This window comes from Elephantulus edwardii, unplaced genomic scaffold (assembly GCF_000299155.1).
Source record: "Elephantulus edwardii isolate Elephantulus edwardi_28Jun2011 unplaced genomic scaffold, EleEdw1.0 scaffold00225, whole genome shotgun sequence".
In the NCBI taxonomy this organism is placed as follows: domain Eukaryota; kingdom Metazoa; phylum Chordata; class Mammalia; order Macroscelidea; family Macroscelididae; genus Elephantulus; species Elephantulus edwardii.
Genome location: NW_006399975.1, coordinates 27987 through 43000, shown reverse-complemented (window position 1 = coordinate 43000; position 15014 = coordinate 27987). Strand labels below are relative to the sequence as shown.

The window sequence follows — 15014 nt, the reverse complement described above, 5'->3', positions numbered from 1 at the left end:
TCTTCTTTTGTAATGGGTCTGTTGAGATGTTCAATTTCGGTTTGTGTCAGTTTAGGTAGATTGTGTGTTTCTAGATATTTGTCCATTTTCTCAAGGTTTTCATATTTGTTTGAGTATAGTTTTTCATAATATTCTAATGTTAAATTTTTAATTTTAGTTGGGTCTGTTGTGATGTTGCCTGATTCATCTCTTATTCGGATTATTTGTGTCTTCTCCTTCTTTTCTTTTGTGAGTTTTGCTAGTGGTTTGTCGATTTTATTGTTCTTTTCAAAGAACCAACTGCTAGTTTTGTTGATAGTTTCAATTGTTTTCCGATTTTCTATTTCATTTATCTCTGCTCTAATTTTTATAATTTCTAAATGAAACTTTTAAGATTGTAAAACAATCCCTCCTTTCCAAGCTTTTTATTTTAGGAAATTATATTAATTTTAATTTTGCTTTGAAATGAATCAACAAATTTTTTTTTTTTTATGGTTTAACTTCCAATACCATAAATCTAAACAGATGCAACATACAACAACAAAAGTTCTTTCCGATCTTTTTAACAATTGAAAAAGTGTAAAGTGCCCAGAGGGAGAATCTCTGGTCAATATGAAACAAAAGGCTTCAGGTTTCACGCAGAGTGAGATCTCAGGGCGGGTTATGCCTAGCTCCGATCCGCGGGAGAAGCCTGTCCAGTAAGAATCGACATTTACAGCGGGGTGGGTCTCGTCCGCTGCGCATGTAGAAGCGCCCATCCCGAGCACGCGAAAACTAGGTCACAGAAGCCGAAGACCCTTTCAGAGCATTTTACGACACCGTCGTTGCTTCGTTGTTTCGGTGCCGTAAAGCAAGGCGCAGAGTTACGTAATAGTCACCCTGGCCGAGGCTGATGCAGTAGAGCGCGGCGATGGCGGACATGGAGTATCTGTTTGGGAGCGACGCCGAAAGCGAAGCTGAACGTAAAGGTGGGTTTAGGGGGACGGATGCGTGGCTGGGCTTCTGCGGGAGTAGCTAGATCCCCCCATCAGGCTCCGAGTCCGTGAACGCTCTGGCGTTACTGATCGGATGGAGCGCTTTCTCCACTCCTGCCTCCGCGCCCCCTGCACTCCGGGAGATGCCTCCTTCCTCCGGCTGGCGGGGATCTGGGATCGAGGAGCAAAACGCAGAGCCAGCTTCTCCAGGTTATGGGTCTCTTTGGGGCGCGCGTGGTGCCTGAGAGCCTGGGGAGCGAAGAGGGCTTGGATCAGGGATCGGGGAGCAGGCGAGGGCGTCGGGGTGGGGGGAGCCATCCCTGACGTCCAGTTCTCTAGATACTTGCACAGGCCGGTACAGGGACTTAAAAAAAAAAAAAAATGAGTTGTTTAGGCATCTGGGGTGGATGAGATTAGAGAGGGTCTCTGTCTTCGTGATGAAACCAGCAGCAGGACGTGAGTGTGACATGTCTGGGTGAGGAGTGTAGAATAGGGGTAACAAGACAGAGCTGCACAGTCCTCCAAAATAGATTGGAGTGAATACATCATCTGAAAGGATGTCCACAAACTCCTTCATTGTATCTGACAAGAATCATTCTGAAAGGATGTCCACAAACTCCTTGATTGGATCTGACGAGAATCAGTGTTCTGAAGAGAGAGTTGAAGGACTTGTTGTAAATGAACGGCTTCTTTGTGTGTGGTAGTATTAGTGCTCTTGTAAGCATTTCTGTCACAAGGACTGTGGATTTTTAAAATTTGAAATAATGAATAAACGTTACCTGAAGTGAGAGCGGCCGCAGGAAGACCACGTTCAGAATCCTTAAAACCCTCTAGGCTCAAGGAAGGGTATACTTAAGTAGTATAGATGTAGTTGATCAACTTATGTTAATCCATTACACAAGATCCATGCCAATTACATATATAGTATGCATATATACGATATAGTTCACCATTTGTGTTTTTTAATAAGTTTGCGATGAATATGGCATTGATTATAAAAAATTCTGTCTTGCAAGCTCCATGGTTGTTTCCTAACCCATGCCACATTTTCTAACCAGCAGTCATTTATTTTCAACTTTTGCATTCCAAGCCCAAAATTGTTAATGTAGTTCTAACGCTTATTTGTTTATTAAGTCTGAACACTTGTGTATTAAATACGAGTCTGAAGTCTTGAACAAGTATTACAGATTTCAAGAAAATACATTTCAGATTCCCAAAATGTTCTGGTTGGTATATTGTCTACTAGTGCTTTAAAAGGATTTTTATTTCATTATTTTTTGTGTGTACCGTCAAATCAGATCTGACTGGTACAGGAGGACATTGTTCCTCCTTCTCGAGCAGAGCATCTGGTGGATTTGAACTGTGCACCTCTGAACTTGCAGTTGCAGCTTCTTGCCACTAGGCCACCAGAGCTCGCTTTTAAAAGGATTTTGTTGGTTTGTTTTCTTATTTTAAAAAACAACATTTGGGAATATGAAATCCAAAAGTTAGATGTTTATTCAAAATTCTTTGGAATCCCTTGGTGACTGTAAACAGTTTAGATGTTCATAGGTTAAAAAAAGAGTGTAAATATCACAGTTTATATGGATTTCTCTCAAGGAAACTCATCAACCCTACACATCTTCACCAGGCATTTCATCCTGTTGGTTCTTTGAGTGGATTCCAAACAGCATGTGCTATGAGTACATTGCAGATATAAAACCCACTGACTTACAAGGCCACCTGAAATCCCTTTGTTTTGTTAAATCCTATCTTTTTTATTGATGATAGCCCCCAGAAGAAACATGCATCTACACTACTAGGGAGCTTTTTGACCTACTAGTTAGAGACTTGTGCTGCCAACTCAGTGGTGGGCAGTTAGAATCCACCCAGTGCTGCACGGGTGCAAGATAGGCTTTTCCTTTGCCATTTACAGCCTCTAAAAACCTGCTGATGGTTCAGCTATGAGTTGGTTCTGACTCTTAAGCAATAAATTGAGCTTTTTGAAAGATTTTTTTTCTTTTTTTTTTTCACCACCACCAACACCACTGTGCCATTTTATTAACCAGTCAAGTACAGTAGCATGTGGTAACATCAGGACAGAATTAGGATTTGAAAGGAAACATTCAGCATCTGACTCATTTGGAAAGAAGCTACTACATGCTCTTTTTGAAAAATTGTTTCTGAAGCCAAGCATGACCTTGCAGTTGCACAGTGTGTCTGGTGGCAGGATCTACATGAGCTTCAGGCTCCGGTATACCACCTTCGCCTCATCTGTGCCTGCAGCTGCCTGGCTTTGGAGCCCAGGAGCAGCGCTCCCACCTCCCAGGAGTGCAGTGTGGCTTGTGGCTGTGGCCGTGGCAGCAGCAGCAATGCACACCTCCTACCTTGTTGAACTTGGACACTGCACAGTCCTGACAGGTCGAACCTTAGAGGACTGATCCTCTTTGATGCTGACTTGCACCTTTGTCCACAGCCCCCATGCTTGACCTCTGGGGAACAGTGGATCCGGTCCTTCCAGCTCCAGCACCACCTATCAGTTCATCTTGATTACATGTTTGATTAATTTCAGACTGTACAAATAGGCACAAAGTTTCAATTTCTTTACTCTTGCCTTAGATAGCTGATATAAATTTAAATAATGGTATCATGTTGTAATTTTTGTTGTTATTAAGTACTGTAGAGTCGAGTATGACTCATAACTTCTTTAGGGCCACTTTTTGTTAATTGCTCCCCCCCGCCCCATATATATGAGACACACTTTCTTCTTTACATTCTCTATGATTTTTTTTGTTATTGAAGACTGTACATTTTGAATTCCATAATGTTGTAATAATTTGATAATCACTTGTCTCCCCCCAGGGGTTTTTTTGCTGAGGTTTGGTAGTTGTTCCTTATTTATTAACTGTTTGAATTCATATTTGAAAACTGTTCTTTGTTGTGTTTGGTCATTGAAATCTTAGTTCTTTTACCTGAATGATCAGATAGGATAAACTAGGACTTGAACAGAAATTCCCTTTGTCTTCCATATTCCTAGTGAGAACACATTGTTTGCATATTTGTGTTGGTTTTGCCATTACTCCCACCCATGCAGTTCAGTGCTCAAGACAGGCAGATTACAATCCTGCCTTAATATTTGCTTCCTGTTTATGTAGATTCTTAACCAGAGTTAGAATGTTGGTTACAATGTTGTGTCCAGTCTCAGATGTGTCTTAAGTATGGTCTTCTAGAAAGAATTGCTAAAATATGCGGGAGCTTTTAAAAGCTCTTTATTGCCAGACATCTTGTTCTTCAGCCTTTTTTCCCCAAACTTGTTGATTCATCTATTGTTGTCCTACATGCTATTCATTGCCTCAGAAGCTTGTACATTTTTACTCCTACTTTTCACTCACTGGCTATCTTGTTATTCACTATTTTAAATTTTTTTATAATGGTGGGCATAAATATACTGTCTATTTTATGTGTTGATGAGACAGTAGGCAAGGCAGGTGCAGCTGTCACTTGTCCACTCTTGTGAGAGTCTCGTAGCCTCTGGGAAGCTGGGTCATGATGCCTCAGGCCCTCTTCTCCTTCCTCTCGGTACAAACACTGCTTCCAACAGCTGTGCTGGGCTGGCCTCCTCTATAGCCGTGGTCTCTTGGTAAACGTGCAGGTAGCACTGAGCCAGTGAGCACCTGTCCTGGACTCCTTAACAGAAATGCTGAGAAGATTATTCAAGAAGCTGGACTTTATGAATAACAGTGTGGCATCAGGATTAGAGGAAAACTAATTAGTAGCCTTCATTATGCAGATGACACAACCTTGCTTGCTGAAAGTGAAGAGGGCTTGAAGCACTAGTTGCAGAAGATCAAAGACTGCAGCCTTCAACATTGAGACTGCGTCTCAATGTCAAGAAAATAAAAATCCTGACCAATAGACAACATCAAGATAGATGGAGAAAAGATTGAAACGGTTCATGGCTTTTTACTCAGTTCTACTATGCATACATGTGGTACCATTAGTCAGGAGAGTAGGAGACATATTGTACTAGGAAAGTTTATAGTCAGGGATCTCTCTATCTAAATTATTGAGGAGCAATGATGTCAGTTTGAGGACTAAGTTATGCCTGATTCAGGCTGTGTTCTTTTCAGTAACTTGCTGTGCGTCTGAGAGCTGGACAGTGACTAAGCATGACAGAAGAAGAATTGATGCCTTTGAATTGTGATGTTGGAGAAGAGTGCTGAATATCACAAGGACTGCCAAAAGAACAAGTAGATAAATCTTGGAGAAGAGGCACCTACAGTGGTACTTAGGCAAAAATGATGAATCTCAAATACTTTGGGCTTTTTGCTAGGAGAGGTTATTCCTCGGAGAAGGCTGTGATGCTTGGCAAGGTAGAAGGATGGCGAAAGAATGGAAAACCTTCAACCGGGTGGATCGACAAAGTGACTGCAGCAGTGTGTTTGAGGGTGTCAGAGATTGTGAGGATGGCATGAGATGGGTTATGGTTCCGATCTGTTGTTCATAGAGATGTTATGAGTTATACTGGGCTTGATTTCAACCTAACAACCACAATTAGGAATGAAGTCCTGCAGTTCAAAATTGCTATGGAGTGGTAAGGAAGGGGGAAAAGGCATTGGTGAAGGTGTTTGGAAGAAATGTATGGTAGTTTATTAGCATCCCAAAGTGATCTGATCTGTGTCTGGAGCCACTGCCTTGGTGTGGCCAGGCTCCTATGCCTCAATGGAGAGCCCTCTGTAAAAGCAGGGCTTGAGGGAATGGGAGTGGAGCCCTGGAGGTGCTTCCTCTAGGGAAACTGACTCAGCATAGAAGCAAAATGAGGTGGTTAAGCCCAAGCCCTCTAGTTCCATAGCCCAGTTTTATCCAGCTTTGTGTCTTCTAAGCCTCCTTCTCTGTAATAATCCATAACTGGTGTTTTCACAATAAAGAGTGCATCAGGAAATCTTAGTTGTTCTATTTCCATGCACATTTTTAAAAAATAATAAAAAATTGGAAAAATAAATGATCTGAAAACTGAGGAAAGAAAGCCTCCATTTTCATGTAATGTCCATTTTGCATAATGACCTGGTCTTTGACACGTTAATAATGTCAGTAAGTGATGGGTGCATGTAGATTTTTTTTAATTTTAATGAATAGTTGCAGAGATTTTGGATTTCCATTCATTCATTGTTGCCCTTTTCTCCCTGCCCAACCCTCCTGCCCAGTTCATTCCTCTCTTTGAAAAGCAAAAGAAAAATTCCTTCTTTGGTATACAATCCCTCCAAGATATTTCACTCAGCATAATGGCCTCCAGGGTCACTCATTTTGAATAATATTGCATGAGTTCCTTGTTTTTTAATGCAGCAGTAGTATTCCATTGTGTGAATATACCACAGCTTCTCTGTCCATTCGTTTGTTGATGGGCACTTGGTTGTTTCCAACTCCTTGCTATTGTGAACAAAGCCACAGTAAACATGGTTGTGCATGCATGTAGATATTTTTTTAAATACTACCCAGGACATTGCTTTACCACTGGAAACCTTTAATGGTGGGATAAACCTAACTTAACTTCAGCTAGTCTTCCAAGGAGCCACCTGACAGTCAAAACAAAGAATTAACAGATCTTTGCAAATAAGGTGCAGTTAGCATAATTCTTTGTTAAATAAGGTGTACAGAAAATGAGGACTGTTCTCTTCAAGGTATCACTGAGCTAGAGACAGGACTCAGGTAAGTTAAAATACCACAAAACTCTGTTCTCACAGAAAGTTGTTGACTTTTTAACATTAAGCATTTCCCTATTGCTGCAAATTCCCATCTTCTAGAATACTGAGAAAGTTGCCACTAACAGTTTTTACTAGCTTGTTTTCCCCCCTCCGTTTTGAATTGTTGTTACTTTGATGTTGGGATAGACTTTTTGGCTTTCTTTCTGTCACCTCTCTTTCCATGAATTTATGAATTTGAAAATGTGTTTTCTGTCATAGATTCTGACTCTGGATCTGACTCAGATTCGGATCAAGAGAATGCTGCATCTGGTAGTAATGCCTCTGGAAGTGAAAGTGACCAAGATGAGAGAGGCAACTCAGGAAAACCAAGTAATAAAGAACTGTTTGGGGATGACAGTGAGGATGAAGGAGCTTCTCATCACAGTGGGAGTGATAATCACTCTGAAAGATCAGACAATAGATCAGAAGCTTCTGAACATTCTGATCGAGAAGACAATGATGCCTCAGATGTAGATCAGCACAGTGGGTCAGAAGCCCAGAATGATGATGAAGATGAAGGTCATAGGTCAGATGAAGGGAGCCATCACTCAGAAGCAGAAGGTTCTGAAAAAGCTCAGTCAGACGATGAAAAATGGGGCAGAGAAGATAAAAGTGACCAGTCAGATGAAGAAAAGATGCAAAATTCTGATGACGAGGACAGGGCACAAGGGTCTGATGAAGATAAGCTGCAGAATTCAGATGAGGAGGAGGAGAAAATGCAGAACACGGACGATGAGGAGCAGCCTCAACTTTCAGATGATGAGAGACAGCAGCTCTCTGAGGAGGAGAAGGCTAATTCTGATGATGAGCAGCCGGTGGCTTCTGATAATGATGAGGAGAAACAGAATTCTGACGATGAAGAACGGCCGCAGCTATCTGATGAGGAGAAAATGCAAAATTCTGATGATGAAAGGCCTCAGGCCTCAGATGAAGAACGCAGACATTCAGATGATGAAGAGGAACAGGACCATAAATCAGGTAATACATTTATGAGTGCTAAGATTGAAGTTTTAGAGGGTTTGGAAAAATCTTTTCTCGGGCTTTAGAGTTAGTTTACACAGCAAATTAATTTTTCATTCAGCAATGAAATAGTTTTGGTGGGAGCCTTCATATACAGCAGCAGCCTGTTTGTTTTCTTGTTCGTTTTATGAGTTCACATTCCTCCTGTGTGCCACTTCAACTTTTCCTAATCCCACGTTTTTCTTTTCTGTTTTTCTAATCCATTTGTATCCCAGAGATCTCATTCCATATATTAATGATAGATCAGGAACATATTTTCAAAAAAATAAATTCATCTTAGATGTTTTATGCCAGAGTACTTTGACACAAGAGTTGTTTTTATTCAGTAACTTTGAATAGCATCTTAAGCTGAGAATAACTTTGGGTGGGTGCAGGGAGGTGAGGATCAGTGAGCAATGCTCCTGAACTTTCTTCACAGACTATAATGAGGGCACTTGACTCTAGTATATCTTTTAGGGATCCAAAGATCATCCAGAGGTGATCAGGCCCTAAGATAATTCTTAAGGAACTAATGTATAAAAATTAAATTGTGAAATTATTTGTTTCAGTATCCTCAGTTGTTTTCTTTCAACATTGTATTCTTTGTCCAAAGATAGTCTGTGTTGCTTTTGTGTACCTTTAAGTCAGAACTGACCCATACATTTTCAGCTGGTTTTCAGAGGCAGGTAATCACATGGGAGGAGAGTGCTCCTCCTTCTCCTATGGAGCAGCTGGTGGATTTGAACTACGTGCCTTTGGAATTGCAGCTCAGCTTCTTAGCACGAGGCCATCGAAGCTTCCTAGAGATCATGTATAGTGGGTGTCAAATTATAGTTGTGAGCCACTTGGGGAATCATTAAACTTCAGAGCTGCTTGACGGGAGAAGGATGGGCAGTCTCCTCCTATGCCATTAACTGCCTCTGAAAACCCACTGGAGGGTCAGCTGAGGATTCCATCTCAGTGATATTCACCACCACCTCCGTGCAATGCTACTGTGTTACTCTTTGTAACCCTCCTCTCCCCTTTTGTACCTGGCAGCCACTGATCATCTGTTTTGGACTGTAGTTCTGTTTTAGAGAGTATCTTATGAACAGAGCATATAGTATATAACTTTGAGATTGATCTTCTTGCACTTGTTGTTGTTGCCATTAAGTGCTGTTGAGTTGTAGACAACTCATAGCGACCCTATGAACGAAAGGCCTGAACACTTGTATAACTTTTCATCGTTTCTCCAAGTTCATAGAGTTTCTGGAGCAAGTTATTTCAGAAGTGGATGCCACTCCTGCTTCCATGTTTGCAGTTAGCATAATATATTTCAGATTCCTCCAAATTGCTACATGTATCCTTCATATTTCTTGGTTAGTGACATTTCATTATATCATGTACCACCGGTCCTTGGAGAAGGACATCATGCTTGGGAGAGTGGAGGGACAGCACAGGAGAGGAAGGCCCTCTATGAGGTGGATTGATTCAGTGACTGGGATAATTGGGATGGGAGTGTCAGAGACAGTGCGATTGGCACAGGACAGAGCAGAGTTTAGGGCTGTTGTACATAGGGTCGCTATGAGTTGCAAGCGACTCGATGGCACATAACAACAACAACAACAACATGTACCACAGTTCATCCACAAAGTTGCCGGATAAATTGTGTATACTGCACTGAAACAGATGAGGGACTGAATAATTTAAAAGCGGTGTATGATAGGGCATTATGGTTATCACAAGAGTCCACAATTAAGGTTGCATAGTGGAATGTACTTGGGGTGGTGGGAGGGGTGCGGGGGGGATTGTGTACCAGGGAGGGAGTGTTTCTTTTACTTTTGAAAGAGAGGAGCGAACTGGGGGGGCCGGGGGGAGAGGTCTGGGTGGGTAGAGAAGTGCGGTAATGATTGAATGGAAATCCAAATTCTCTGTAAATTTTCATTAAAATTATTAAAAAAACAAACAAAAAACACAGTAGCTTTAAGACTGTGATATAGCGGTAACTGTGCAGAACTTCTAATTCTGCTCTTACAGACTCTGCAAGAGGCAGTGATAGTGAAGATGAAATTTTACGAATGAAACGCAAGAATGCAGTTGGTTCTGATTCAGAAGCGGGGAGTGACGCTGAGATGCCGAAAGGTATATCTGTTATTTTTTTTTTTAATTGTTTTCAGTTGTGTTTTGTTTGGTGACAGCATCTTTGTAGTTCCATTTCCAGTACTCTTCCCTGCCCGCTTGAGATTTTTGCTGTGGAGTAATTATTCACTTTTTTGGTTTGTATAGATCGTTTTGACAGAGAACTTCATTCTTCTTTATTTTGTTTGCCAGGCTGTGCTCTTCCTGGAAGGTGACTTAAAAGAACAGTTTCAATTGAGGTTTAAAGAGTATTTGAGGACAGTAATCTATGGGAGTCTTCTAGTCTTAACTAGTCCAGGAATGCTGTGCTTGAAAGAGTTCTAGATTGTTTTCTTTCTCCTATTTTAATACTCATGCAATATTTTTCAAAATGGGTGACCCTGGAGGACATGCTGAGTGAAGTATCTCAGTCACAAAAGGACAAATACTGCATGGTGCCACTGTTGTAAAACAGGACTGAAATTGGGGTTAGGGGAGACTGAGAAAGATGGGTTCAATAATGTATACTGCATTGAAGCAGATAAGGGAGGAAACAGCTAAAAAGGAATGTGTGATTACTTATTTTTGTCATGACAGGAGTCCAGAGTGAAGGCTGCGTAGTAGAGTGGACCTGGGGGAGGGTTTGTAAAACAATAAAAGAACTTTTGTCTTACTTTTCCAAGAGGGTAGTGTACTAGGGCGGAGGGTTGGGAGGAGAGAAAAGTGCAACAGTGAATGAATGGAAATCCAAAGTCTATGTAAAGTTTTACTGAAATTAATAACAAATTAAAAAAACAACAAAAAAAGGATAACTTGATTATAAAACATTCCTGATAGAAAATTTGGCAAATGAAGAAAAGAATAAGAAGGAAAAGAAAAATTGGCCTCAAATCTGCTGCCTGTCAGTAATTTGGGTTAACATACTGTTGCATCTATGTGCTGAGGTATTTTTATTTCCAACCCTCTTTCTGTATTCTTGTGAGGTAGAGTCTAGTCAGCTATGATTCCTGGTTACCCTGTATACAACAAATTGAAACTACCCAATCCTGTACCATCCTCAGACATCTCTACTGTTCATAAGCAACAATGTTGCTGCAGTCCTTCTCATTGAGAATCTTCCTCTCTTTCACTGACCTTTCACTTTTCCCGACATGATTCCCTCTCCTCAGACTGTGCCCTCCTGATAACCTGTCTGGAGTTTGTGAGGTGTAGTCTCACCATCTTCACTCATAAGGACCACTCAGGCTGTGCTCCTTCCAAGACAGATTTATTATTTTGGCAATCAATGGAATAGTCACTGTTGTTCTTTTAGAACGTTACTATTGACAGTGGACAGTTTGAATCAAGAATGGATTTGAATTCCGAATGGTTGTCATGAGACCAAAATAAGATTATGTTGCATTATTCGAAAAAAAAACCACACCAAAAAAACCCCACCCCTATATTGTTGTTGTTGTTAGGTGCTGTCAAGTCGGGTATGACTCATAGGGACCCCATGAACAGAAGATCTGAACCCTGTTCTATCCTGGGTCATCCTCACACTTGCTCACACAAGAGCCCATTGCAGCAGTCACCACGTCAGTCCACCTGGTTGAGGGTCTTCTTCTCCTTTGCTGACCCTCCACCCTTGCCAGCATCGTGTCTCATCCAAGGAATAGCCCCTTCTAGCAGTATGCCCAAAGCATGTGAGGGAAAGCCTCAACATTTTTGCCTCTAAAGAGCACTCTGGCTACTCCCTCTTCCAAGACATATCTGTTTATTCTCTTGGCCGTCCATGGGATATTCAGTGCTCTTCTCTAACCCCACAGCTCAAAAGTGTCAATTGTGCGCAAGCAAGAAAAAAAAAGTTTTTTAATCTGCACTTAGGGTAATGCTGACACTAGAGGCATAGATTATCTCCAAAATGTCTTAACAGCCTAGAGATATCTCCCGTAAATGATTATGAAGTCACATGCTGGCATTTCCAACCCATACTGTAGTTGTGGCTTACAGCCTCCTCATGTAGTGAACTATGCAGTCGAGCCAAGTGAGCTGAGGTCAATCTTTTTTCTTTAGGAAGATCTCAGTGAACCCATAGTTGAGGGCAATATCCTTCCCGGATGTGTGGGTGCAGCACATATGTCTCTCTGCATCTTCCATTGCTGAGAGTGCTGGGATCCTTACTCTTCCCATGATGAACAGAAATTCCAGAAAAACAATAAACAAAATGAGGGTTAACTATATAACTATTCCAGAATACAGTGGTGACATGATATCCTCGTTTTGTAATTATTAGAAGACTAGCGCACTCTTGAATGTTGAACATTAAGGTTCAGGGAACTCTCTTAATAGCTTGCTAAAGTCCAGGAAAGGATTGTTGCTTTATTAGACGTTGCTAGTTATAACACAGCCTTTGTAAAAGTTGATGTACATCTTAAAAAGATGCATCTAGCCTGTGGTCTGTCATGATCTCACCTCTTTGACAATTAGAAAGAAACTTGACGTGAGCCAGATACTTGATGCAAGCCAGATGAACTATTTGAAATTAAAAAAAAAGCTAGCGTTTGACCAACTCCAATTGTTAAAGTGCATTCACATGACTGCACTAAAAATGTAAAGGTCGGAAAGAATCTGTGGTTGAAGGAGAAAATTCCTCCTCTGGAAATCACCCATTTCCTTTTAAGATGGTTTTGGAGCCTTTGCCACATGAACAGTTTAACATAGAAATAAGTGGATCTGCCAACAAAGGGATGGAATATGGGATGGCAACTTATCAACATGTTTTGACATGAACCTATTTAAAAGTGTTTAAGCAAATTCTGGGAAAAGGAGAATAATGTTTTCCTCATTTGATATAGTTATTTGCACAATGGTCTGGCAAAAGCAGAACAAATACATTGGATTCAAGGAAAATCTGCTGTTTCTCCAGAAATCATAGCACACAGATCTCGGGCACCTCCCTTTGCAGCAGGCATTGCAGAATTTAGAAATCTGCTGGTGATATAGGCATATTGAAGACCTCAGAGACCCTGTATATATTAATGAGCCAAGAGACTGTTTGTATTCTGAAGAATTTTTAATTAATAGTCTAATTTATGACAAGTAGTTGCTTTTATAAAAAGTTTCCATGAAGTCCTAGAGTTCTTAAGCCTCAGCTTTGAATAGCTGTACTGTACAAGAACATTTTGGGCTCTTAGAGTAGAAAAGAAAGTGGAAGAGCCAAGGATACAGGAAATGAAGGGAGAAAGACATGTCTCCTTGCTGCCTTCCCATTCACTAGCTTTGCCCCTTCCTTCACAGAAAGACTATGAGCTCTTTGAAAGTGGCTTTTCTGTGGTTTCCTGATCAGAAAACATTATGAATATTTTCAGCTGATTACCTGGGAAGAACCTTAGATTTAAAAATTAATATTATTCCTTTTCCTTCCCTCATTCAAGACAATAATGAAGCCATGGATCTATTTGGAGGTGCAGATGATATATCCTCAGGGAGTGATGGAGAAGATAAACCACCCACCCCAGGAGAGCCTGTTGTAAGTGAAACTACTAACATAAACTTGACCTCTTATTAAAGGCAGACTATATATGTCATAGGTTAAGGGTCTAGCTTAGGCAAAGAAGATGGTGTTTCCCATTGTATTATGATGCGGATGTACAATGACCAGACAGCTCTCTCAGTTCCTTGTAAGAAAGGTTTGATTATAAGGGAAAGGAGAAGTAACCACCCATTATGAGGTCGGTTAGTGCCACGCCTTCAAGGGCTACCCTGTGAAGACCTGTGACTGAGAACCATTCACACAAATGGTGTTTTGTTCACCCCAACAAATGTGTGCTGTATTAATGATCTTTGAATTTAGTTGTTAGAGTTACTTCACATAGTAAGTACTGTTGTTTAATTCCACATTTCTGTTAGTAATATTTGCAAGATGGATTTATTACAAAAGTCATTTTCTTATACTGATGCATCCACACCGTCTTTTGGGAGTTGGGTAGAATGGAGATTGAGGATTGCTTTAGCTCTAAAGTAATGTCTGACTATATTTGTCCACCTAAGTCACTAAAGTGCATAGGTTGACGTAGGCCGTTTCTGAAGTGCCTTTGGCACTTCTAAAATGCTTTGGGTTTTTTTGTGTTTTTTTTTTACTAGGATGAAAATGGATTGCCTCAGGATCAACAGGAGGAAGAGCCAATTCCTGAGACCAGAATAGAAGTAGAAATACCCAAAGTAAACACTGATTTAGGAAATGACTTGTACTTTGTTAAACTGCCCAACTTTCTCAGTGTAGAGCCCAGGTAAGCAATCAAAGATTTTTCCAGCTGTTGAATGAAATATGTGGGGTCGTGTTATTTATTTATTTTTTAAGGAGTTGATTGATCGATCGATCACACACACACGCGCGAAAAGGATTCCTCATTATCTCTTAAAAGAACATAAGCATGTTCTGTGGTAGAAAGCGTATCGGCTATTGAAGGGAGACTTTTCATGTGATTTTAGCAGTCTGAGGCTTTCTTGCAAATGAGTAGCTATCATAATTCTTCAGGTTGTTTTTGACTAGTGAAGTTCTGACACACTAGAGTTGAGACTAAGATTGATTTGAAAATCTGCAAATGTCCCATGTAGAAGCCATTGTAGAATAGAAAAACTAGTAGTTTTGGATAATTTGGGGTTAGCAGTTAAATACTATTCTAGTCACTAAGTAATATGCAAGCTTGTGTGTGATTTAAATTTTTTCCCACCAAGCAAAATAATGTGGAAAGCCAAGCCAAGGGTAATCTGTTTTCTGAAATACTTACAGAAAAAGAATAAGGAATTTTGTGAACATTTAAGCTCACTTGTACTTTATTTTAAATAAGATGTATATATTAATACTAGTTTTGAAGGAAGCACTTGACTATGAAGATACAGTGATTTTAAACAGTAACAATAATCCTTAACAAATATGGTTAATAATTTATTTCAAACTTTGCAGACCTTTTGATCCTCAATATTATGAAGATGAATTTGAAGATGAAGAAATGTTGGATGAAGAGGGTAGAACCAGGTTAAAATTAAAGGTACCGTCCCATGCGTTACGGTTTTCTTTGGAGAATTGAGCTTTTGAAAGTGTTGGTTTTGGGGGTTTTTTTAGGTTTCCTTCCTGTCAACAAAGGAATTGTCCCCTTTTTCAGAATAGTTTAAGGAGAGAAAATATACAGTCACTATCCATTTATCTGGTAACCTAGTCTTAAGGAGGGGCACTCCTAACCCAAAGGCCACACTTTTCCTG

The 15014-nt window shown here is 40.4% G+C and overlaps 1 protein-coding gene across 1 annotated transcript in view; it reads left to right on the top strand.

The window, feature by feature from the left end:
* Positions 1–889: 889 nt before the first annotated feature.
* Positions 890–15014, top strand: part of LEO1 (Leo1, Paf1/RNA polymerase II complex component, homolog (S. cerevisiae)) — a 30514-nt gene continuing 16389 nt past the window's right edge. Inside the window, exons 1-6 of the mRNA XM_006898247.1 lie at positions 890–947; positions 6893–7651; positions 9689–9793; positions 13186–13280; positions 13895–14040; positions 14718–14822. Coding sequence (XP_006898309.1) covers positions 890–947; positions 6893–7651; positions 9689–9793; positions 13186–13280; positions 13895–14040; positions 14718–14822 — 1268 coding nt within the window. The remainder of the gene's footprint in view (positions 948–6892; positions 7652–9688; positions 9794–13185; positions 13281–13894; positions 14041–14717; positions 14823–15014) is intronic.